The 27,422-nt window shown below is 33.1% G+C and overlaps 1 protein-coding gene across 3 annotated transcripts in view; it reads left to right on the top strand.

Moving 5' to 3' along the window:
* Positions 1 to 3,100: 3,100 nt before the first annotated feature.
* The window catches only part of LOC124374995 (liprin-beta-1-like), a 34,793-nt gene continuing 10,471 nt past the window's right edge, over positions 3,101 to 27,422 (top strand). The window contains exons 1-10 of one of the 3 annotated variants that reach the window (XM_046833126.1): positions 3,101 to 3,235; positions 5,142 to 5,259; positions 8,414 to 8,543; positions 11,893 to 12,015; positions 13,199 to 13,358; positions 14,757 to 15,020; positions 18,722 to 18,872; positions 19,530 to 19,738; positions 22,336 to 22,467; positions 24,735 to 24,797. In XM_046833126.1, coding sequence (XP_046689082.1) covers positions 3,116 to 3,235; positions 5,142 to 5,259; positions 8,414 to 8,543; positions 11,893 to 12,015; positions 13,199 to 13,358; positions 14,757 to 15,020; positions 18,722 to 18,872; positions 19,530 to 19,738; positions 22,336 to 22,467; positions 24,735 to 24,797 — 1,470 coding nt within the window. In that variant the 5' untranslated portion in view covers positions 3,101 to 3,115. Of the gene's footprint in view, positions 3,236 to 5,141; positions 5,320 to 8,413; positions 8,544 to 11,892; positions 12,016 to 13,198; positions 13,359 to 14,756; positions 15,021 to 18,721; positions 18,873 to 19,529; positions 19,739 to 22,335; positions 22,468 to 24,734; positions 24,798 to 27,422 lie in introns of all 3 variants that reach the window. The other 2 variants (XM_046833127.1, XM_046833125.1) reach the window with 2 other exon arrangements.

Here is a 27,422-nt window from a genome sequence, read left to right as displayed (position 1 = left end):
CATTAATTTGCTTTAGGTGATAAGGGAGTAGGTGCTATAACATTAGATGCTATAAAGCCACACCGGTAGATATACTCCAATCAATGAAGAAAGTTTAAAAACTATCATTCTAGGATATATATTTGGCTTTGATCAACTTGTTATCAACTAATTAAAATAATTGATTCTATTAAGCCAAAATGGTCGGCAGGGTATGATGACATACCTATAAAGATTATTAAAGAGGCAAAACATGCACTTTTAAATCCTCTTTTACATGTGGTGAATGTTTCTATAATAACAGGAAACTTCCCAACTCAATTAAAAATATCAAAAGTTGTTCCTGTGTTAAAAAAAGGAGACAGCAAAAATCCTCTAAATTATAGACCATTGGCAATACAACCTGCTTTATCAAAAATATTTGAAAAGACTATGATGATTCAATATTAGTAGACTATTTTGAGAAGGGTAAATTGCTGGATTTGGAGCAGCATGGCTATAGAAAAAATAGATCAACGGTAACAGCATTAATTGATTATATTGAGAATGTGCTAGAAAATTTGGATGAAGGGAAATCATACTGTTGGAGCCTTTCTGGATCTGACAAAGGCATTTGATAGTGTCTGCCATAAAACCTTGCTAGAAAAATTAGAATCATATGGTATTGAGGATAAAGAATTAAGCTGGCATCAGTCATATCTGGAAGGGCGACAGCAGTATGTTAGTATTAAATATCTAGGTAATAATGAAATAAGAAATATTAATTCAAGAATAGAAAAAATACAATATTCTGTACCACGAGGTTCAGTATTGGGCCCATTTTTGTTCTTATGCTACTTGGGAGGTATGCCACAGATTTTAACAAATTTATCAAATACAAATCATTTATGTTTGTTTGCAGATGATATAAGTATGTCAGTTTCTGGAAAAGATTTACAAAGTGTAATAAATACAACAGAATATTCAATGTCACAACTAAAATGTTACTTGAATGATAGAAATTTATTACTAAATTCTGATAAAACAATTCTAATGAAATTTAAATGTAAACAATCAAATGAGATAAATACAATTGGAAATAAATTTGTAAAAGATACAAAATTCTTGGGTCTGGCTCTAAGTAATACATTAAGTTGGACAAAACAAGTAGAAAAAATTTGTCATAAAATGAGTTCTGGAATATTTGCAATCAGGCGGTTATCCTTCTTCCTAGAAATAAATGCACTGAAATCTGTTTACTATGCCTTGATACATCCACACATTTCATATGGCATTGAAATTTATGGTGGAACCAGTGCAAATAACTTAAACAAAATATTACATTTACAAAAAGTGGCAATAAGACATATTCTACACCTTAAAAATAATGATAGTTTGTAAAGACCACTTTATTAACCTAAGAATAATGACAGTATATAGTTTATATATTTATAAAACTATATTACATGTCAAGACAAATGCAGAGTCTATACCAAGGCAACAAGATTATCATAATTATAATACAAGAAATAGAGAAAATTTTGTAGTAAAGAAACATAATAAAGAAAAATATAAACAGTGTCCGACATACATAGGAATAAAATTTATAAATGACCTTCCAGGCTGTATTAAGAATGAGAATTCTTTTAATAATTTTAAGAAAATGTTGAAACAATTTTGTACAGATCATTCATTCTACTCTCTTGAAGAGTTTTTTACACTGTGACTTGAAAGTAATTTTGTTTGTATTTGCCTACCATTACAAAACATATTAACACTATGGACATAAATATTTAAAATATTATATGTATTATTATACTGTATTAAATATAAAGTATGAATACTCTAACCTGAGTCTTATGTTTTATATTGTAGTAAAGGTAATTGACGCAATTCATGTACATTATGTATAAAAAGAATAAAGGAATTTTGAATTTGAATTTGAATTTGCTAAGTTAAACAAAACTATGTATGTTATTGTACTGGTTTCACAATTGGTAGCCATAATGACGGAGGAGTAGGTTCTTTTTTTACTGAAAGTAGGTCAAAGTAAAGTATTACAAGAAAGTGTTATTTAAAGGGAAAGTATGTTAGACTTTCTTTAGAAGGAATTGAACAGATCTTGTGAATTTAGTGCAGGCAGATGGACAAACAGGTCATGGGATCTCGTCTGCTGTAACAGCCAAATATTTTACTGAGATACATTTTTTACGGTGAAAAGGCTCAAAGTAAATGTTGAAGTTTTAATGGACAAATTAAAATTTTTTATTTTTAAATTCAAATTATTAAAAGTGTTAAATAACCAGGTGATTGTTATTTTAGTTTTTTGAGTGACTGAATTTTATTTTTAAGAACAAACAAACTTTTTGTAACACAATGTAATGATTTTGGATAAAAAAACACAACAACACAATGTGTTGAATTTATTTAAAGACATCAGTTGTCTCATTTACAAAGTTCTATACTATTAAAAAAGTAACTTTATTATTATTTTTTAAATAAAATGTAATTGCATGTGCAGTATATAAGTAAGAAGGTTGTACATTTTACCAAAAGGGACAGTGTTCAGTTAACAATGTGAAAGTCAACTGAACTGTACCAGAGAGCAGGCAGGGCTGCAGAGAAAGAAAGATGTGTTACAGATAGAACACTTCACCATTGATTCTCACTTGAGGTTAAGCACTGTCAATACCCTCTTAAGCACCTCATTATATTAACATTGTTCTTATGTGCCCTCTGCAACTTCATATTTCCTTCTTAATGGTGTCTTCACTTCTGTCTTTTCTTTTGCGAGTTTGGAAAATTTGTATACTTTGGTGCAGATCATTTCATCATTCAGAACTAAAGGGATCTTTGTTTTCTTTCCTTTTTAATACATTAAGACTTATAACATTGAGTAACTGTGTAATATTTTCAAAATGTTGCCAATCAAATTTTTTTCACACAGCTACAATTAACATTTCTGAATTAATATAAACATTTCATATGTGTTTTTTGTTTTATTTATTCGCAATAGTCTTAAGCATACAGAATGCTTTTGTAAGATTTGACTGTACATTTTCGAATAATGCTTGTTGTGATTGTAATAATTAATTTCCTGGTGACAAAACTTTAAATGAATATTCTATACAAAATATAGGGCAAATAATAAAACAACATGGTGTCTCAGATTCCAGTAAGAGGAGTATCCCCGTCACCCAGTCCAATCACCAACAACTGTGCCAGTCCACGGAAAGTGACAGAACACCATGACGACATCAGCCTACAACACCAGCAGGTTGTTACATTAGCTTACTGCAACCTATATGCTATACAGATAAATAAGTGTCATTGTTGTCCATTAGATATTTTTGTTTCTTAACATGCTGCTCAAATAATTGATATTAGTAAACAGTAATAATGAACAGCTTATGGCTTTTGCACCATGACAATGCACCTGCTCACACTTTATTGCTAGTTTGTGAATTATTTACCAAAAACATTACTGTAACGATGCCCCAATCTCCATATTCTCCAGACATGGCTCCGTGTGATTTTTTTATTGTATACTTTTTTAAGCTGTCACTTTACAAGCATATATGACATTAAAAGTGCATAATTTAAATCAAGTTTGAGTAGTGTTTCAAGAATTGAAAGAAGCACTAGCGCAAGTACATAATGTGTAATTGGGATTATTTTGAAGATAACAACATTAATGTGGACAAATTTTTCAAAAAATGAAAATTCCAGTTACTTTTTGAACATACCTCTTATGTAGGTATACCTACGATATGTCATATTTATGTTGAAAAGCCAGACAGTTCATGTGCAAACAGTTAATACATGAAATTAACTATTTCATGTATAGTTTGATATGTGTCATGGTTTACAAAAATCAGAATGTATATATTAATAATGTTGTTTCTTTTCCTCTTGTTAAATTTTATGAACATAAACACAATTTTGTAGGTCCTTACTAATTTTGTGCTTTATTTTCTCACTCTGTGTTGGGACAACCTAGGAACCTATGTAGTACCTATTTTGTACTAAGAAAAGGAGTGCTTATCTATACTGTGATGGTCCAAAGTAGAAAACAACAGAGCTGAAACACAAGAGAATGGCAAAGTACTAAAAGTGTTTAATCGAGTCTGCCAATGTAGATTGGAAGATGCGATACTAACCAGACGCAGCTGGATGTCTCATTGTGGTGTTGTACCACTTTCTTTGTTTAGAAAATTTAAATGTTTAACTGAATTCATTTTAGTTATTTTACTTCAGTTTAAATTCCATTTTTCTCATACTAATATTTTACTATCAACTTCATAAATGTTATTCTGTTCAATATAAATTTGTTTATGTTTATAATTTATTCTCACAATCCTTTTTATTTTTTATGAATTTAGGAATTTTGTGTTATGAAATATGTTTTGCTTAGTCACTTGAAATCTGTACATTTTTTGTTTTATGCACTGTATAATAGATTTTGTATTTGACCATTTCTATCATGTGTATCAAAATAAATAAATTAACATTTGATTAGGAAGACCAAATACATACCAAATGGTATTAATTTTATTAATTAATATTAATTAAATTTAGATGGATGACAATACTGCAATTTAATTTCAATAAAGATTAATTTACAACTAATGCACTATAACTATAATAACATAAACATGTATAATAATGTTATTTTCATCTATCTTTGTTGCATGTTATTTATTATCAAACAACAACAAAATAAAAAATAGTTTTAAATTGCACATACATACAAATTAACTAAAAATGTAATACAAAACATCTGCAATATGCTTATGGTGTAACGATCTTTGTGTGTATTGTCTACTGACTCTGTTTTTTATAATACAATCATTTTCAATCAGAAACACTTAACATCTAGAACAAACCTAATATAAACTTGGTTACTGAAAAATGTAGAAATATAAATCCTAAATAATGTTTGGAATAAAATTTACTGTAGTTTTGTAAGTAAAATATCAATTTTTTATTATATAAAATTTGCGTATTCTCATAATATAAATATAAAAGGTACAACAGAACTCCAAAATATACCATTCAAAACTATTGTCAGTCAATTTTATGTTACATTTTTTAATTTGAAGTATTTTTGATGATACATATAATTCCTGATGAAGACTTTTTTAGTTGTTTGTTTCTTGGTCTTATTATACCTATTGTTGCAGAGTCCCTTGGCTGGCTACAAGCGTGCTGGAGATCTACAGTATAGCAGTCTGCCCCGCCAGGTGGGGCTCTCCACCACAACCCCCGCCCTAGACACACCCAGGAAGGGGGTGGCTTTTGGTAGGAGTCTGGTGTTTTTGAGGGCGGCGGGTGATAGGAGCTCTTCAGTGCCCAACTTAGGTGACCGGCGCACTCACGCTTGTGCTCTGTCTGCTCGCTTGTCACCGTCCTCTTGTCATACAAACACATTAATGAGAGGAAAAAATTATTTTATATTTCAATAATAACACAGATTTCATAAAATTTGAATTAAAAATATTTCTTTATGACTACAAAATATCTTGAAGCTCTCAAAAGTATCATAAAAACCTTAGGAAGTAATGAATTGTTCAAACAAAATAATTAAAAATAACGCTTGTAATTTTATTTTACATATCCAAATTTAATTGACAATCAAACCATTTGCAAAATACATACTAAATTATTATTTATTTTTATAATGTTTACACACCTGAACAAGATTAATCAATTTAATTTTATACTATTTTGTACAAGTTAGTGAACAAAAGTCTTACATCTCACTAAGAGCACAATTTCAATCCAGCACAAAATTTAATCACCTGTTATTTTTAACCAACTGTGGCTGTTGTGTATAATGAATTAATTTCACTTCCTATGGAATTCTCAGTTTACTAGAACATCTGCACAACTCGTCTGCCTGCCACTCATGTCCCCGTTATGATTAGCACCACAAGTAACACCCTCCTCCCCCTACCGCAGCACGCCACACCACACTGTGCCATATCACCAGCATGGGTGTAGTCCGGAGCCCCACAAGCATGTTGCCTCCTGTCCTCGCTCGCTGCTTTTACTGTTTTACTTTTAAGTATTTAATCTGTATAATCTTACAGAAACGTGACTTTTCTTATATAGAAGTTAAAATAAATAGCTTTTCCTCAAGCTTCTATTTTTTGAGGATATCTAAATCAATCCTTCCGGGAATTGGTTACAATCTGATGAAAGGTTAATTTCTAGGGGTTCAAAATTATCTTTTCTCAAATAAAATTATTATTTTATTTAGGTAGAAGTATTTATCAATAATGTAAATTAAAACTACTCATAGAATGAAGTGTATAAAAGAAAATGTCATGTTCTGACCACCCTATAAAACAGCAGATGTTTATTCTTGATTACAAAAGTAAATAGCTAAAACTAAGAATTAAGACACTGCCCACCTTTTTAGATAATTTAGTCAAAAAATATGTTTTTTTTCTTGGTTTGTGAATTTTAATTAGTTTCCCCCAGATTTATGTATATAATTATTTAGTTGTTTCCTATTGTCCCTAACTTATACTGAGGGGACAGGTAATTTTGAAAATAATGTTAAAAACTGTAAAAAGTTTAAAATATGCTTCTGCTTCCTGTTTTTCTCAAAGCTTTGTAATTGGTAAAGTAATGTTGAGAAACCTGAAATGTTTGATCACCATGTAATGCTGCAGTTTGGCAATGGTTGTCACTGCTAAATAACACTTATACTTCTCCACAACACTCTGCACTATGGTGAACTAGACGTCCTCTCTCTGATTTTAACCATTTTTTCTAATTGATGCTTTGCAGGTTTCAAAGCTTATGTAGTGATTATCCATAACCACACAGCATTTGTCCCACTCTGAAGGAGCTGAGAAACAGACTGCTTGGGCACAGAATGATTTAATTTATCAGAGTGGTGAACAATTATTTACACTGTTCAGGAGAAGTTGTTAACAGCTACAGGACAACATAATTAAACGGACATGTTTGAACTGGAAGCTAGTCCAAATTTTATAGCTAAACAACCAGAGTAGACTCTACTTTTTCCCTTGGAATCTCAGACCGGTATTATGATCATTTTGTTTTCATGTCAACAACCTCCAACAAGAATATGCATGAAAAGAAAAAAAGGTTAGCATTTTGATGTCCAGTGCTGAACTACATTTCATATATCCTTCCACCCTGTGATTCCAAGATGCATCACAGTTCATAGGGTCGCATCATGTGCCCTGCAGAACTATAGCTGCTGCTGTATCCAGTGCTGAACGATGCTGCAAGCCTCATATGGCCATTAAAAGCTAGACAATGATGTGTGGGTCACAGACACCTTCCAATTAAACCTACTCTGTTTGTCCAACACAAATGATGTGTCATTTAAATCTGGGGAGCGACTCATCACCAACCCCAAATTTCAAGATATCGGGGTCCAAGAGTAGATCAATAGGTCTAGTCTACTTTGGGAGATGGCTGTTGGGGTTGGTGGGGCTCCCTAAGTGTTAAAGCCAGTTACTAGCCTAAACATAAGGGCATGTCACCCCTTGATGCCTGCTTTGACTGGAGAAGCAGTACAAAGTTGGTCTCCCATTCTTCCAGACATGACATGTCCAAAATGTTTGTAATGTCCAAAATCCTTCATCATGGATTTCTACAGAGGGTGATTACTACCCTTAACCTTAACCATCCAGAATATCCTGTCACTCTTGAAACAGTGCATAGGTATAGGACTAAGTGCAGTTTCTGTGCTTCTTGTCCAGAGAGAACAAAATACCTGAGTAGTCAATATTGTGATATCTAACTGTCATAAATTGTGATAAATTTAGAATTGATTAAAAAATTATAAATCTTATAAATTGTTTACAGAAGAGGTTTTCTATCAGAAAGCAGTCAATCAAATGAAAGCAACTTTACAAATACATCTGACAATATAAATGATTTCCCAATAAAGAATGTTGATTAAATGGGTTGATACTTTACTAAAGTCAGTGGTTTGGTAAATGCTACTGTTTGTTTAAACATTAGTACTAAATTAAAATCAGCATTAAATCAGATGGAAATTCTTCAACGGATCTACAATGTGACGAATTAGCTTAGTGCTGATTTTAAAATAGTATTATTTTGTAGCTGACTCTTTTATACCAGAATGATGTTAAAATTGATATAGAATTACACTGCTTTAAATTGCCAATCACATTAAAATAAAACTATTTCAGTTCTAGAGTAGTACCAAAGAGTGAATACTTTCATAAACTGTACAGTATTGTAATAAGTTTACTTAGTGTATTCTAGATTTTATGTGCACAAATAAGAAATTTAATTAATTTTGTTTGTTTGCTGTCATTTGTTTTCTTTGACCATATTTGTTGTTATCTCATATAACATATTTTTAATTAAATTGTAAATTAAGCCAGATATACATTTTAAAGTGAGTTTATTTGTTAATGCTAATGTAAGATGTTTATAACAGCTGAAACTGAGACCATAGTGATCACAGACTCTGTGTCGGACACGGACGGACGCAGCTACACACCACAGCCCTCTCCCTCCCCCTCCCTGCAGACCAACAAGTCCAGGGGTATCAAGAAAATATTCAACAAGTGAGTTATTACCATTAGAATAGAACTGTTTGTTGAACTATATACAAACATTGTAGAGAATATCTTGTTAACATTTTGAACATCTTCTAAGTTGCTTTGTTTCCTGAACTTTAAGTTTGCAAGCACATTCATTAAAATAAATGAATGGCGACAAATAAAATTTAAACATTCCTTTATAACAATAGTATTTCTTTCAAATGTTCAACTCCCAAACATATGCCCTTTTTCCCAAAATCACACAATTTATTTTTGTGTACTACCATTAATGTTTCTTCTAACAATAAAATTAAAAAAATTATTATTTCTTGGAAAGAAATAATCGAAAAAAATTATTTTGCCATGTCTTTTTTTAAATTTTATAAGTTTCCTTGCTTACAAGGGTCATTGTGAAAGTTTTGAAATAACAGCAGACAGTGCATACTATAATACTCTAATCATTCTTAACTGATTGTTTGAGCGCCTATCAGGGCAGCATCTTGAGTTCATCAGTGACAGCAACAGTTTACTAATCTTGTCTGTTTGAAAAGATCAATTTGGTGAAGTCATGGAGTGATTCACTGGTGTGACTGTGGAGAGCATTTTCGGGCTATGATTTTGAATTCAGTTTTCTGTAGAGGAGTGCTTCAATCATCTCAAAATTTTGTGTGGTTCTGAAGCACCATCCCGTACTACTGTTTTTAAGTGATATTCAAAATTTCTAAGGTGTCGTAATTTGCTTCAAGATAATGAATCTCAGGAAGGCCACATTTCACTGTCACTCAAGAGAACATTGATGAAGTGCACGCTATGATTCAAGGGGACAGACACTTATTAATGGTTGAAGCTTCCTTAGGAATTATATCCACAGCAGTGCGAAAATAATGTTGCATGACATTTTAAAAGGCAGAAAAACTTTTTTTTCAATAGGTACTTCATGATTTTATAGATGAACAAAGATCTGAGCATGTGATAATCGGCCAGCAGACTCTGCAGCTACTTAATAATAGCGGTCATCGAATTATTTCCAAAATTGTCACTGGTGATGAGACGTACATACAATTTAATAACGTTTCAACTTAAGAGAGAGCCGCGTATGGGTTTTATGACAGCCCACAATGGTCAAGAAACAACAATTGGTGAAGAAAGTAATGTATGCTGTTTTCTCTCCAGAAGTATGGAACTGGTGAAGGCTACTAAAGTTGGAGGGACAAATAACTGTCACAGCAAGTTGGTATATGGCAATGGTTGCCAGAAGTTCTTCAGGACTTAAACATTTAAGGTTCAATTTTGCACCATGACAATGCCTCTTTTGACACTGCTTCAAGGACTTGCGAGGTCTGACCAAAAAGTGTCCAACCGCCGACCAGTAGGCGGCCGCGGCGTAACCGACCGGCTCGTACCAGTTATTGGAGGGGAGGGGGAGACTACTCCTTCCCATATTAGGCATTGAATACGATCCGGTCACTTAGTGAGTCACAGCGCTCTGCTCCGTACAGTACTGCCGTGTGTGTGCGTCGCATTTCAATATGACTGAACGTGTTGAGCAGCGCATTTGCATTAAATTTTGCCAAAAACTTGGCCGTTCAGCATCAGAGACGATTACTACGATACAGAAAGTTTATGGTGACGTGTCTATGGGCGATACACAAATAAAAGAGTGGTTTAGGCGGTTTAAAAATGGCCACATATCAGTGGAGAGTGATGACCGATCTGGCAGGTCTTCAACGGCCAGAAACGCTGAAAATGTTGAACGTGTTCATGCAGCAATTAATGAAAACCGTCGATTGACTTTCTGAGAGCTGGAAGAAGATTTAGGAATACCAAAATTGTCAGTTTGTAACATTTTACACAAAGATTTTAAAATGAACTGTGTTTCGGCAAAATTTGTTCCTCGGTAGTTTTTTTTTACCAGGACGGCGTTGTTCATCACGAATATGCTCCAAGAGGCCAGACAGTGAATAAGGAGTATTATCTTGAGGTCCTAAGGCAGCTACGAGATGCAGTGCGAAGGAAACGATCTGAACTGTGGACAAGCCGTGACTGGATCCTGCACCACGACAACACGCCAGCCCATTCCTCAAATCTTATTCAGCGTTTTTTGGTCAAACACGACATCAACCAACTACGACAACCTCCCTACAGTCCTGACATAGCTCCTTGTGACTTCTGGCTATTTCCGAAATTAAAAATTCCTTTGAAAGGAAAAAGATTTGACGATGTTGAACAAATAAAACAAAATGCGACGATGGACCTGTTAGCCATTCTGCAAAATGAATGTAAGGAGTGTTTCCGGAAGTGGGAGGAGCGTTTCAATAAGGTAGTGGCTTGTGGAGGGGTGTACTTTGAAGAGGACTTCCGGAAGTGGGAGGAGCGTTTCAATAAGGTAGTGGCTTGTGGAGGGGTGTACTTTGAAGGGGACCAGATTGCCGTTGCCGCTGAGTAACGTCAGTTCAAGCCAGACGTCAAAGTCGGATACTTTTTGGACACACCTTGTATGAGTTGCTGACCAAAAATGCGTCACAACGATGGAGCAGCCCTTTTATTCACCCAATCTCACTGTGTGCTACTTCTGGTTATGCAATGTGAAGAAAAATTTGTGCATTAATTGCTTTTCATTAGAAACTGAACAAGATTCATAAATATTTTGACTCCATTTCCAAAATTGAGTGGCTGGGTGCATTCAATCAGTACTAAATTTGACTTCAAAAGTGAACACTAACACTGAAGAGGATTACTTTGATTACATCTAACGTTTGGTAAATCTAGCACAAAAACCTTTCATAAATCTCAAAACTTCCAGAGTAACTCAAGTCTCATGAACATAAATACGCAGTCTTTATTTTCATGTCTTATTATTAATACTATTTATTCAGAATTTAAATAAGTTTAAAATATCGGAATGTGTTAGTTAAAAATTTGTTTTTTACAGTTGTAAAACCGAAAGGTCAATAATCTTTTAATCTATAAGTAATACTTTTTAAATTCATCGAATTCATATCAGCAGGAAAGGAGTGGAATCAAGGAATTAAAAAACAGGATTAAATCATTGATTTCTTTTAAATTTTAAAACTAAAAAAAAATTCATTCCTGTATAGCTATACAGGGCTGACCACATTTGATACAATCAGCTGTGTATGTACTGTAAATTTTGTTTCTTTGTATGTGTGTGCCTGCGTGCAGCTGTATGGAAAGTCAAGTGAATGGATTTAGTTTTTAAGATAAATACTTTTAAAAAATTGGTGTTATTGACTATTATAATCCAATGTAGTATATATATATGTGTATATATATATATATATATATATATATATATATATATATATATATAGTCAACACAATAAATATATTCTGTTCTATGTTATGTACACAGAATGAAGAGAAGTGGGTCAGGTAACCTGGACGACTTGCCGAGTGATGTAGAATTCCGACGTGGAGGTGTCAGGGCAACAGCGGGGGCAAGACTAGGCTGGTCTTCTTCTCCTCAACACATCAAGTAGGCAATTAAGGATCTAAGAGTAGTTTGTGATCACAAATTTTGTTGGGCAAAAAAATGTTTATGAATGTGAGCATTACAGAGTCCTGTTCACTATAAAATTTAACTCATTAAGTTTTACAAAACAATGAATAGTGAGGTAAATCTAATATTTTCTACAAGATAGGAAAATGTGGTTTTATATCATCTTGGCACAGGTCTTTGTGTTTAGTCAGTTTTTAAGACACTGCTAAATACAATATTTCCTAGACTGTGCAAGAAGAAACTGAAAGACTTGACAGTCTCAGTGGGTCTCAATACAGTTTCCAACAAAGAGAACCAGTTGTCAGTGCTTTAGTGATGGGTGTTTGTTTGAGAAACTACAGGAAACACATAAGAGCAAATCAAGATCCCTGTAATCTTACTTCTGGGTGTAAATAATGCTTTTGCCAGCACGCTTTGAAAGCACATTTTACAGAAGATGAAGCACATGTGTATTTAACCACACTTGAGGAGAATTTTGGAGGTGTATCTGATGAACATGATTTCTCTAGAAGAGATTAAAAGTAGAACCCATGTTACCAGTGACCAAGTTATCGATGTTCTACAAAGATTAATATTTTATCCGATTTTGTGGAATATTTTATGTGATGTTCTGTGATTTGGTTTGCCTTTAGAAGCTCAGTAGGTTATGAGAATAACCACATGAACTTCTATAGTAATTATACTCAACAGTAATTACATGTCTAAATCAATTTTGATAGAATTAGGATATTATGCTGTAGTGAAATTAATTGGTAACTAACATCTCTTGAAATTCCCTTAGCCCCTGTAGAGACAGAATGTGTGGCCATGTTAGGATAAAGAAGAATTTTTATCAGTGGCATTTGAAATACCTACTACTATGATAGAGCTCAAACACGGTGTTAAATATAAGTGACTGGATAGTGTGAGGATCTTTGGCATATCATTAAAACATGCTCCAAAGGACTGATTGAGAATAAAAATCATATGCTAGTTGTGGCATTAATGTTACAAATGTATACTATACAAGATGGGCCGAAGTTGTAGTACTTAGAATTGTAAAATTTTTCATTGCATTACAGTTTTTAACATTTATTCTATGTCTTTATTAATTAGTCCTAGAAGAAAAGACTATCTAGCCTTGAATTATATGTTTCCATAAGTATGGTTCATTTTGTAGGCCAGAGCAGCCATTTAGTGAATGGAGCTGTGACCAGGTGTGTGAATGGCTCACAGAGATGGGACTCGACTGTGTGGTGGAGTACAAGCGCTGGGGTAAGAACGGAGCACAACTGTTGCAGGCCTCATCACAGGACATAGACAAGGAACTGGCTCTTAAGGTGATTTACTATCATATTGTGTTTGTACAGCTGAGTTTTTGATGAACGTTTGGGACAGAATGTTGGTAACTACTAACTAACTTTGGGAATTTCGTGTGGGATACAGACTAAATATGTCGTTCATGTTATATATAAATTAAATGATATCTTTGATTGAGCTAAAAATGTTTGTTTGTTTTGTCTGTTTATATATCAACCCAAAAAAATTGGATTATAAGGTTTATGATGTAACAATTACTTATCTATTAATGTATCCATTTTCCAAGTTCTAACTTCTAATAATGTAAAATTCATTTTTTATACTACTTAACCTGTATAATTTGCTTAGCAAACTGTAAAATTATACATGGTTATCAAACTATTAGCATTTTTGTAATGTATCAATATAAAAATATTAATAATTTAGGCTTAAAATGAATTGTTTTATTAGGCTATCTTCAAATTTTATTAAATTTTTATCCAAGTCCCTGTCATATTTATCTGTTTGGTGAAACAGATTTATACTGAGGTACAGATTAAACATTAGCTCAAACCGTTTCAATGTTTATCATCTATCTTGTTAACCATTCATGGACATTAATTGGTTACTTAATTTTAATCTACACCTAATTCTGCCAATAGCAATTAAATTTATTGTGAAGATAGAGTTTATCATTATCGACTTTGCATAAAAAGGGCTTACTTGTATCTAGTATATTTGTGTCTAACCCTATATTACTCTGTTTCCTATGAAAGTTCTGCTCTTTTCGGTTGAGCCTTAGCAAAGCCTATGATTCAATGAGCTATCTGTCTGAACAATATCTTGAGAACAAACTGACCTATAGACTTTAAATTTCAAGGTTTTATTCTATATAATTAAAATTAATTTCATTGATGATGCAAATCACTCAGTGGGATTTGGCTCAATGTTAGCTAACATTTTTACATTGTTCTTATGAATAAAATCATCATGAAAATCACACAATAAATAATTTTTTAAACAAACAGAGTAGAATTATATGACATTTTAATATGACAAATTTAGCCTAATAGAATGAGCTATAAGTTTTAAATTTGGCATCCTCAGTGTGGCACTACTTAACCCTTGCAGTATACTCCTACCTTGTTCATAAGAAAGCATCAGAAGTATGGTGTTAAATAATATTCTTTGCAATAAGTGTGTTTTGTATAAATAATAGTTTTTTTTTTCTGTTATTGAAAACAAGTATGAATTTCAATGTATCATACCTTAAATTTTGGTAAACAAATTTCATATTATGTAAAACTCAATAATTTTACTTTATTGATTGAAATCAAATTTAAAATAATGAAAACCAACGCACACACAAAAATAACAAACTTATGTTAGAATAAGTCTTATCCAAACTTTGGGTAGCTTGAGGTGGAATGTCTGTACAGAATCCTCTACATCGAAAGAAGTTGCACCTTGCACTACACTGCCAGAAAGGTATGGGGGGAGACACATACCTGGGGGCGGCAGGAGGTCTGGACACCAGCTGGGTGTTACGATGGCTGGACGACGCAGGGCTGCCACAACACAAGGAAGCCTTCCTGGCAGCCCGTGTTGATGGCAGGCTGCTGCACCGGCTGACGGTGGACGACTTGGCAACACTGCACGTCACCAGTGTACTCCATGTGGCCAGCATTCGCACTGGCATCCAGGTAATTTTTACTACATTTAGTCTTTTTTGACATCCTTTCAATTTGTATATACGAGAAGTGATTAAAAAGTTCCAGAACTGAATTTTTATACAATTATTCATACAATTTACAAGTTATTCAAATTTGTCTCTTTCAAAGCACACACTTGTCTCCCTTGGAAAGCTACACACTTTTCTCACCGGTGTTTCCACTGGTCAAAGGCCCCAGAAAACACTTCTTTTGGAATGGTGTTTAGCAGCTCCACAGTTTTTTCTTTAATTTCATCAACTGTTTGAAAACTTTGTCCTTTCCGAGATCTCTTGAGCTTTGGGAAAAGAAAAAAGTCGGCCGGAGCTAGCTCAGATGAGTAGGGGCGTTAAAGGATGATTATCATTGCGTTTTTTGCACAAAACTCACAGATGAATTTTACAGAGTGAACAGGAGCGTTGTCATGATGAAGAACCCAATCACCACTTTGGTACAGCTCAGGTCTCTTTCTTCTCAGAGCATTATGCAATTGTCTTAGGGTTTCAAGATAAACAAAACAATTAATTGTCTGATCTTGTGGAAGGAATTCATAGTAGACAAGACCTTTTCAGTTAAAAAAAATCGTAAGCTTGACCTTCACATTTGATTTTACTTGACAAGCTTTCTTGGGTCTTAGAGAGCCTTTTGATGTTCATTGTGATGATTGGACTTTTGTTTCCACGTCATAATCAAAAACCTAGTTCTGTCTCCAGTAATGACATGTTTCAAGAAGCTTCTCAGAAATTTGAATACGGTGTTGTTTGTGGTCTTGGATCAACAGTTTTGGAACAAATTTTGCCGCAACACAACACATTTTAAGTTGTTCAGTTAAAGTTTCTTGATATGAACCAAATGAAATGTTACATTCTTCTACCACTTCACGGATTGTTAGTCTACGGTCTGATCGTACGATAGTGTTCAATTTAGAGTTTTGTTCATTTTCACACAAAACTTCACAAAAACACGTTGCTCTTCCTTTACATTCATTTTCATTAAACAAGAAATAGTCAAAATCCACAAAACTAACCTCAAACAAACTTTGCTTATTTTTGTTTCAGTGAAGTTAGGATTGATCTGAAACAACAGCTGTGTTACTGTTAAGTCAGATAATACACTGAACCAACCACATTGCTATGCATTATTTCATTCTCGTACTATACAAAGTCCTGGAACTTTTTGATCACCCCTCATGTGTGTGTGTGTGTGTTTTTTTTCAAGTGTAGTTTTCCACCAATTTTTGTTTTAAAGTACACTCTATCTGTACTTTTCAATTTTTGCATATAAAATGTCGTAGAAGCAGAAGATTTAAAATTTAAATCTAAAATTTAGTATAACATTTTGGAATTTCAAATAAACTTGAAGTTTTGGTTTGAAAATTATGATCAGTTTATTTTCATAATTTTATTAATCAATATAAAAAATTAGAATCAATTATCGACAACTAGTACTGAAAATATTGAAACTTACCAGACCCATCCAATTTATTATCTTAGTATAAATAAAATACATAAAAATGTCTAATCAGTATTTTTTCTATTGGATTTTAAAATCCGGTGTATGATACCAAAATAGAAATATAAAATATATTAACACTTTGAGTGCTGGCCCTAAATGACATGTAACTCTGTAGAATGCTGGGCGTTTTTGGTGGTTTTCAAAAATTTATTTAAAAAAAAGTATTTAAGGTATGAGAAAAATACTTACATGCCTTAATTCAGCTTACTTTCGTCTTTATTTTAACGTGAGATTGTTAGTGGTTTTTTAAAAAACTACACATAAAAAATGTTTTTTTTAAACATATATTTTTGGAAAAAAAATTATTTTTTGAGACAGTTTTTTTATCTAACCTACTAAACTAAGCATATATACAATTATTTAAAATGACCCATTTACAAATATAAACTGTCTTTTAAATAATACAAATCATGTTTTTATGTTTTGTAGTTTTTTGACAAAAAACTATGCCGTCATATTGATGCGTCGGCATCACTTTCGCTGTCAGCACTGTTTTCAGCATCTGTAACATAATAATATACTATGTAAAATATGAATATATTTTCATTTTATTCATAAGAATAGAATATTAGTTGAATAAAGTTAATTTATTATAACACAAATTATAGTTTGATTCACGAAAACAATAACATAACCAAACTTTTAGACTGATGTTTATATGATAAATAGACTTACTTATTCTTACCTGAAGTATGTGTCTAATCTTCTTCCATTAAATCAGGATCAATGTCAGAATCGTCAAAAATACTATCTACACCAATAAAACTATCTTCATCTAATACATCACTGATCGCAACGTCGTTCAAGCTGCGAGAAGCCATGATTGCGACATCGACTGCCGGCTGCAACGAACGTCACGTCAGCGGCACGTAAACAACGCGACCGAAGTTGCTTTGTCATTAAGCTCATACAATACATCTGACGCTTTCTAGCGGTGAATTGTGTTACTAAAAACCCAAATAACATTGTAGACTAGGCAAAACCCGTTTAAATACGGACAATGTAATATAATACCAATTGAAATGACAACCACGTAAAACTACGGGATTAGCATTCTTCCGAAGTTTCGCCGTTCCGTAAAATTACGGGATTAGCACTCTAAGTGTTAATTGGCCAATTTCCAGTATTAGTATAAAACAGATAGGAGTTGGGACCATTCTTCTAATTAGCTCGATCATAAACAGCTTGGTTAACAATTTGTATTTTCTTTTTCCTTTGATTTGTTGACTCAAAACATTTAAAGGGTAAGGATCCAAGATACACCTAAATGGAACACTGATAAAGTTACAAATAATAAATGAGATTAAATTAAGACATTTTACGAATACTTCTGGCTTCATCAAATTAGGTGGGTAGAAAAATAATAATGCAAGACAAGTTAAATGATGTTCAATTATTTGCACAGGCACAAAAGTTATTGGTGTAAACCATTTCCAACTAAATCTGCTTTGAGAACATGAGTAGTATAGGCAATATATATCTGATTTATTATATTTAACTTTACCAGTACTCCATTTTGATATTAGATATTATTATTAATAGTGTAATACTACTTTTTTATTATTAATTAGCACAGCAATAAACTCTACCTAGAAACCATTAAAAAATACATTCAAGCAAGACCAATTCAAACTAAAAATGTTTCCATTGTATTTAAGATTTTGATTAAGTAAACTTTTTGTGGTTAATTTTGTTTTACAGTTGCGAGTTCACTATAAAAACTTTCAGATTCTGTTGAAGAATACAGTAGAACTTAGATAAATAAAAACTCAAGGGACACACCTTGTTAAGACAACTTTGGTACCATTAATGTAGCCCATATTATATCTTTAACATTGCTTACAGATAGTTAAATTATTTATGTTGTACATAAATTTTTAGAGTTGATATTTCACTTTCTGTGTTGTCTAATTTAATTGAAAGATTATTTGTTCATGCCTTTAAAGCAGGTTGCAAGAATCTAGTCTTTTATTATTGAAACTTTTACTTTTCTTCAGTGACGCTAACTCTTCTCATCTATTTTATTTGTAGGGCATTTATAAATAAGTGAACACAACTAAGTAAACATTATAAATAAAGCTTATTTTATTCTTAATATTAAAATATTGCCTTGAATATCAAATCAGATTTAACTTTGCAAAGTTATAAAATGACACATTTGATTTTGTGTGTGACAATAGGTGTTACGCACCCAAAACTTTGAGCCAGCGTGCCTGGTGAGGAGGTCAGGAGAGGGTGATGGGGAGGTGGCACTATGGACTAACCACCGAGTTATGGACTGGCTGAGAGCAGTGGACCTGGCAGAATATGCTCCTAATCTACGTGGCTCTGGTATATACCTTATAGTTTCTTTATTATGTTATACATAGTGTGGCTGTATCATTATAGCAAATATATCAACATATCCTACAAGTAAAAAATTGCTTTTCTATAAAAAGTTACTGAAAGTCCGCTCCTTTAGAATTAAGCCCTTGAAAGATTAAAAAAAATCATAATAATACTATTGTACATTTTAAATCAAGCCATAGCTCATCTTACTTGAAAATTAAAAGTCAGTCAGTGTATGTAAAAGATTGTCCTTTCAAGTGTAATGTCCTAGTAAAGAATTATTCTTTCTTTATTTATTTTCATGAAAATGTTAAATAACTGCTTTTCTTAAAAGTGATTTTGATATTTTTTGTGTTGATACCAAAATTATTAAATTCATATTTATTTTAATGTTAGTGTAAATCCATAATTCTTAATTATAAATTTTTAATATAAATTTAGTCATTAGTTAGTATGCCTAAAAATTTAAAGTGTTGAATAACAACGAAAATTAACTGTAATAAGTTCTAAATTTTTAAAATTCAGGACATCTTGTCAACCTATTGTCAACACGTATAATATCAGGTGTACCTATATGTATTTTTGTAATATAGATATTAGGTAGTACATATGTATGTATTAGTGTCTTATGAAAGAAAAGTGTCACATGACTGTGTTCAGGGGTGCATGGAGGTTTGATGGTGTACGAACCCAGATTCACTGGGGAGCTGTTGGCCAGCCTGTTGAACATCCCGCCTGCCAAGACACTTCTGAGACGACACCTGCTAACACACTTTAAGGAGCTGTTGGGCCGAGATGTCATTCAGCAGAAGCGGGAGGCAGAGGCCAGTCTAGGATACATCCCTCTCACTACCACTGCCAAAATGAAGGTAACTTCTATTTTAATTAGAGCTCCATAGTCAACAAAAAGTTTCCACTTAGAACAGTGCTTTAGCCAGTTCAAGTACAATATAGTACACTAACAAAAAAAATTTAAACATAAAACTTTTATCAGAATTCTACTTTTAATATTATGCAACAAGTTACATCTGTAAACATTTGTAAACATTTATGTCACTTTAAGGCAATACAAATAAATTGTTCCTTCAACACACTATGATGCAGTCCCTTCCAAAGATTTTGATTATTCAAATCTAAGTTAGATGTGTAAATCAGATAATCTTATTATTGTCATTTACATTAATGGAAATGTATGTTTTATATCATAATACATTAATTAATTACTTAATTTACATTGTGCCTCTTTGTCTATCAACAAATAAATCATATACCTATAACAGAAAAAAATAAATGAAAATAATCTTTTAAATTCAGGTTAAGTTTAAATTGATGCAATGATACCATCCTGTACTCTATCTGTTAAAACTACAATTAATTACAAATATGTTTGTTTTGTTCCTAATTTGATGTAACTCTAGACAAAGATAGCTCAAATTAGCTCAAATGTTGTTATTTTAACATTGTTTTCAAAATATTTAAAAAAATTATAACGTTTTAAAAGAATATAATAATTGTATTGAATAGCAGAGATTATAAAATATAAACCATCCATTTTTTCCTATTTTAATATTGATAATACTATTCTTTTAGTTATACATTTTGTAGTAATTCTTATTTTTACTTCTAAAAGTTTCTAAATTGGAGTTATCAAATAGTATTTAACCACTTATTCACTTATTTATTGAAATGAACAAGTTAACTAAATTTAATACAGAAGACAACAAATAATAGCCAGGGTGTGAGATTTAAAACTGATGCATTTACTGTAGCTGTATAAATTGAAAAATTAAATATAGCCATGACCGACTTAACTGAGTTGATGGCTCAATTAAGGGGTCACATTTATTTTTTATCAAATTTTACAGATAATTGATTATTTTTTAGGACATATAAACTAAACTACCTGCAGTTTTATACTGAATTATAACAGTGAACTCAATGGCAGTGTTTTGCACAGTATAACCTTTACGTTCTGGAGATGTCTAAATCTATTTTTATATTGTTATTTAGTGTGTTAACAGTTATGTCATACTTTTAGTAATAACAATATAGTGGCAAAATATAGCACAAATGTTTTCTTATAATACTAGACATTGAATATCACTATCTCCACACTATGTGAAAGTTTTGGATGTTTAGATTCTTATGTCGTTGGAGTTCTCATTATTTTAGTTGCATTTTTATGCAAAAACAAATTAATATTTTGTAAAAGAATGTTCAAAAATTAGATTTTTCATTTATATGTATTTGGTAATCATAGTAAAAATTAAATAAAAATGGCAGAGGCATAATAACATTGAGTTTTAAACAAAAAATTGCTCTGTGTAAAAATTATAAATAATCAAATGTAAAAAATCATTGCAGTTTTTTTTAAATTTTAAAATGAAAGCCTTTTTGAAAACTTGTGAAATGTTTAAAATGTCTTCAACCAAAAATCCAATACTCTAATAAATATACAAGGGCTGTTTTTTTCAGCTACTGGTGTGGTATAAAAATAAAACTAATATATATAAAGAAATAAATTTATTATTAAAAGGTACATACAAACATGGTTACTTTTCAATATAATCGCCATTTAAATTGAGAAATTTATCATACCGGGGTACAAGCTTTCCGAAACCCTCTTCCTAGAACATTGCTGCCAATGACTTGAGATAGGTTTTCATAGCATTTCGGAGTGCTCTGTTTGATCGGAAGCTTTGTCCTCACAGCTACTTCAATGCAGGGAATAGATGAAGTCACTTCGGCTAGGTTAAAATTATAGGCTGGATGATAAAAAATATCCCATTGAAATCTGTCAAGAAGCCGTTTTATCAAAGCAGCACTGCAAGGATGGGTATTTGCATGAATAAGGACAATTCCGGAAGTGAGCATTACTCTTCTTTTGTTCTGAATCTGTCTGCAATCTGCAACCATTTTAGTGTTTCCCAGTAGCCTTCTGCATTTCTTGTAGTCTCTGGCTTGGAGAATTTGAAACCATCTATTGTTGTTTCTGGGGTGTCATACAGAATGCACATCTCATCTCGTGTCACAATGTTTGCTTTTCACAGTGTGATCAGAGGTTGATAATTAAACAGCCCTTGTGTTTACTGTAACAGATTATGTTTGCCAGCTCATTTTACTAAAAAACTGCAACTACAGAAATTTTTTGTTATGGTTTATTTATAAATTAAAAACAAGTTTATAGAGATGTTATTTATCTTATTTTAGGTGTATATATATATATATATCCATTGCGTATGGTTATTTTTTCCATACCATTGTTGAAAGAATTCCATCTTTTTCATGTATCTGACTCTTTTCAAGTATCTATACAGAAGTAAGCTCCGAAATTTTTTATTTACTCATGTATTTTCTGTGAAAAATTATTAGTTTCCCAATACTAACAACTAATACTATTTTAAAGTTACAATCATTCTGCTAATTTAAGATGATCTGAGTTATTGACTGTGTTCTCTGTGACCAGGTGCCAAAGAAGTCACAGTTCACACTGAAACGCAAGAAAGCCAAGTCGGAGCTAGACTATGGAGAGTTGGTGTGCCCATTAGCACAGGGCCGTGGAGGGGATGACACCTCAGGTGATGCCTCGACGCCTGGTGTAAGTGCCGCTAACACAGTAACACGCTAACCTCCCCATCCCCTCCACATCCACTGCGGTGTCTGCACCTGTGCCACTAGAATTTTGTTATAAATCTGTTTGTTTCAAGACAAATCTCATCATTTTTACAGAGTGACAGAAACAGCATAGTGTGAAAACAGTGCTGTTTGACATGCTTTTTAATCCTTCTAAGTTTGTTATTGAATGATAAGATATGTTTATATATCCATGTTACTATATTGTTTCAATAAGTTTTAAAATTTGTTAATTTTATTTTTACATGAAAGACTACCTTAAAAAATTTTAATATGATATCTACCAATATTGTGTATATATGAATAAAACATTTTACTTGATCAGTTTCCAGGCACTAAATATATGTAGGAGTTACTCTTAATAGTCTATGCAAACTTTATTTAAGAGTAACATCAGTCAATAAGTACATTAATTTATTATCCTGTGTTTTCTGTTTTTTATTGTAACTTTGAATTTTCAGTTAACTACAGTTACGACGTGGTGTTATACAGTTGTGTTTTCTACTACAAGTTTAAAATGGATTTCCTCCAGTTCTGTAGCATCTTTATTAAAAAAAAAACAAATATGCATCTTTTTAAATAAATGAATACATTTTGGCCATTCGGTTAGAGCAGAATGAAGAAAGTTGCATCCGCCGCTGAACTTTACAGGTTCTTTTAAATTAACCAAATAATCTGGGTATAATAATAATTGTACTATCAACACTTAATTACCTCATCTAATTTCATTCATTTGGTGGCTGGGTTGGTTTTGGCTGACCTTTCTTTGTACATATACCATGTCAGTGTTGGTTTTTCTTTGTACATATTTCATGTCATTGTTCTTTTCCTTTGTATATAAAATGCTTTTTACTGTTCGTACTAATAACGTAGATCATTAGATTAGTCCTTTTGTTGGTTTCAAGATTTTAATTAATTGATCTAATAAAGTAATAAAACTTTACTAAACCTTATAATTTTTTACTTAATTACAGTTTTATACATTAGTAAATAGTATATTTTCTGTTTCAGCTCTATTGAATTTATAAATAATGCATTTCCCTAAAATAAGACCCTTTTGTGGTAGGTATCCTAAGTCAAATAATAAATCACTTAAAATATTGAAATCTAATGATAAATCATTATCATCCTTCATCATAGCAGATCGGAACCATGGCATGTGGAGTAACTATGGAAAGGTCTCAATAAGCGCTTTATTTTTCCCTCATAAACACTGTTTTGATACCTCATATTTTCAAAACTTTTTGGTTAATCAGGGTGAAGGACCTACTTGATCATATGTGTTCCATAACCTTCAGATCCCTTGAAGGTTGCAGTTCTGCACATTCTAGTTCTAGAAATTAAGCAATGTGTGTGTGAGTGAATTTTTATAAAATTAAAATCTTTCTTTCTTAGTTATTTACACAGGTTTGAACGCTCGACCAATTTTGTATGGTTTGTACTATAAACAAAAATTGTTTGTGAAAACTACAGTGCTCATTGAGACATGCATATATACAGTGTTTCACAACCATTCGACCAAACTTTACCACTTTGTTCACCAGGGAAATGCTAACAAATAGTACATGATAAAATGTGTCCTTAGTTTTAAAGTTTTTTGCCTGTATAAGTGTTTTTGAAAAACATTATCTCATGAACGGTTTAAGATAAATTCATGAAACCCATCAGAAACCTTTATCAAACTGAGTTACATAATCATGCAAAATATTAATTTTCTGCGAATTTTTGTTCCAATATGGCAGCAATTTAATATCATTATTTTTTGGCATTGGAACTGGCAGTCATGTTTCCTCAGATGACAGGCCATTTGTGTATGTTTTGTACCCATACTTTAAAATTTTAAAAAATGTACTATAAAACTTTGTGTAATACATTTTTTTCATGAAAATGTGAAGTTAATAATTATTATTAAAACATTATGCATAAACCATAATAAAAGACTACACTAAAAAATTTTTTAATGAAAAGCCAAGACTGGAATTTTCATAGTTTGGCTGTTACTTCTTGATTGTGTTGGTAAAGTGAGGCTATTAATAATTAATGACACCTGCTAAGACTGAGTCGGTTGTTATCAAGGCTTTACGTTACTCATCCATAACAGTTATCCTTCATTCATATTCTTCTTAAAATGCAACCTTGATTATTTCAGCACCTTAAATCTACAATTGATTGTGAAATAATCTGTAGGGAATAAAAAATGACTTGGTATAATAGAATTGTATTATGTTACAGAACACACAAAATCAAGGGGATGTCTCTCTTGAGAAGGAAGCAAATGGTAGCATCGTAGTCAAGGTAACATTTTCAATTTTGTACATTATTGTTCTGTACTTTATTTATTCTTCATCCTAATAATCTAAATTATTTCATAAATTACACATCCTTGGAAGCTGTCACTATGCAAATTTTGAATATCATGTTTGTCCCATATTAGTAAAAGATATTCCTAAGTAATCTTGAAGGTCTCTTACATCCACCTTTGTATGGTTTTTTATAGTTGATTGGTTAAATCTGGACTATTTATAATAGACGGATTGAACACATGGCCCTAGAATACTAATTTAGATTATCTGGCTGTGCCAAGAAAGTTCATTGGTTTGCTGTCGTCTATTTTTTTGTACCGAAATAATGGTTGTTAAAGAATTTCGTCACATTTGCAATTTTATATGGGCGGAGTATACACCTCTGGGCCACGTCCTGGGTATGACGTTAAACTGTCTTTCCCATCCTTTCCCGTATCCTTAATCCTATCCATCCCTACTCACTCCTTTCCGACTGTTCCGCTTCGTCACCCGCTGGGAGTGCCCCAGCCCTAATCAAGGAGTGCCTTCTTGTTAGTGTGCTGGGGCTGATGTGCGCTTGCGCTGCCGACGCGTCAGTGACGATACGGATCTGAGACCAGCCACGTCAGTCCTTGGTCAGGAAGTGTGCAGTGAGCAGAGATGTTGGAGTCTCTGCTGCTACGTGCGAGCCCGAGTCGTGCGCGAATTCCCGTCTCGGTTAAACGAGCTAACACCAGGCCCCGGGGAAACTGGGGTAGGGTCTGTTTGTTCAAGGACCCGAGGGCACGCCCGTTCCTGGTGTTTCGGCCCGCACCTCTTCACACAAAGCGCTGGTTAACTTTCTATGGATACCTCCCCAACTCCAAGGCACAGTGTAGTAAACAGAGATTGCGAAAGTAATCTGAAAAGACCATCACCTGACTCCATGCAAGAAGAGGACAGCAAACAAAGAAGAATAGACCAAAATGACGAGGCCTATGCATCAAACACTCCACTGTTCCTAGTCTTCAAGTCGAGAGATGAAAGAAACCCTCTATCCAAAGCTAGTCCCTTCCTTATTAACAAGGCAATTGTAGGAGCAGGAGGCCAGCCAAACTCCATTAAGAAACTTCGAGATGGAACTGTTCTGGTGGAAGCGGTTGATAGTAAACAATCGAAACAACTTCTGAAGATGACCTCATTCTTTGATCAATTTCAAGTAGTAGTTCAACCCCATGGTACCCTGAACTCTTCAAAGGGTATCGTTTTCAGTAGGGAGCTGCTTGAATGCAATCTAGATGAGGTAAAAGAAGAACTTAAACCTAGTTTCGTAACTGATGTTGTCAGAATAACCCGGATGGAAGGAACGAATCAAATCGCAACTCCCGGGCATATCCTAACCTTCAACTTACCCCACCCTCCGGAGATGATTAAGGCAGGATATCTTGTTCTTTCTGTACGTCCGTACTTTTGAAACCCACAGCGATGTTTTCGATGTCAGAAGTTCGGACATTCTAGTAAAGTATGCCAAAACAAAGAACTGTGCGTACAATGCGGTAAGGAAGACCACAACGAAAAGACATGCAACATAGAACCCTTCTGCGTTAACTGCAAAGGAAAACACTCCGCAGCCTCAAGAAATTGCAAGATATACCTAGAAGAAAAGGAGGTAATAAAGATTGCCACAGTTAACAAGCTGTCATTCGTGGATGCTCGCAAAGAATATAGAAGACGAACAGCTCAACTGCCGAAGAAAGATGTGTCCTACGCAAAAGCTGCTGCCTCGACAACCCGAGATACTCCTCTGTTCTCATTGTTCTTCCTTAGAGGCGATGGTTGAAGCCCTGACACAACAAATGGCAAATGTCATTAGTTTACTCTCGGCTAACTTCAATCCAATCCCCCAAGTACAACAGAAGCTACCTCCAGCGAAGACATCTGACGATCCTCGTCTACAGAACACTAGAGCAAAATTCCAAAAAACACCAAACGAAAAAACTAATGTATCCGTGAAACTAAAGCCTCAACAGCTAACGCCAGCTGAAAGAAAAGCGCTCAACGACAAACTAAAACAAAGTATTAAAAGTAAGATTGACAATCGCTCCCAAGGATCACCAAACACTTCCACACATTCCCGTTTTTCATCCCAATCAAGTGTTATGGAGGAGGACGAGATTGTGGATGAACAAACCTTAGAAACAGAATTCAAGACAGTCACAGGTAAATTTAAAAATCCACAATTCCCAAAAACCAGAAATAAAATAACTTTTAAAATAACTAATAAATGTTTTCAATACTCCAATGGAACATAAACGGATTAAAATCACACGTTGAAGAATTAAAACATCTTCTTCAGGAGTCCAAGCCAAGTGTTGTCTGCATCCAGGAAACTAAAATTCACTGTGCAAATCATTTTTCCTTGAAGGGTTTCGATATTTATCGTTACGATAACCTTCACAACCTTAATGCCTGTGGGGGTACAGCTATTTTCGTGGATGCAACAACTGGCGCAAAAGAAGTGAACTTAAACACTTCCCTGCAAGCTTCATGTATCTCCATTTTGGTTCCTTTTAAAATAAATATATGTTCTGTATATTTTGCACCTCCACCATTCGTTCTCGACAGACAAGAGCTGTCAGACCTGATTAATCAGTTGCCC

The sequence above is a fragment of the Homalodisca vitripennis genome, unplaced genomic scaffold, assembly GCF_021130785.1.
Source record: "Homalodisca vitripennis isolate AUS2020 unplaced genomic scaffold, UT_GWSS_2.1 ScUCBcl_12268;HRSCAF=21896, whole genome shotgun sequence".
NCBI lineage: Eukaryota > Metazoa > Arthropoda > Insecta > Hemiptera > Cicadellidae > Homalodisca > Homalodisca vitripennis.
The sequence above is the reverse complement of the archived record's forward strand: the minus strand, read 5'-3'. Positions and strand labels throughout refer to the sequence as shown.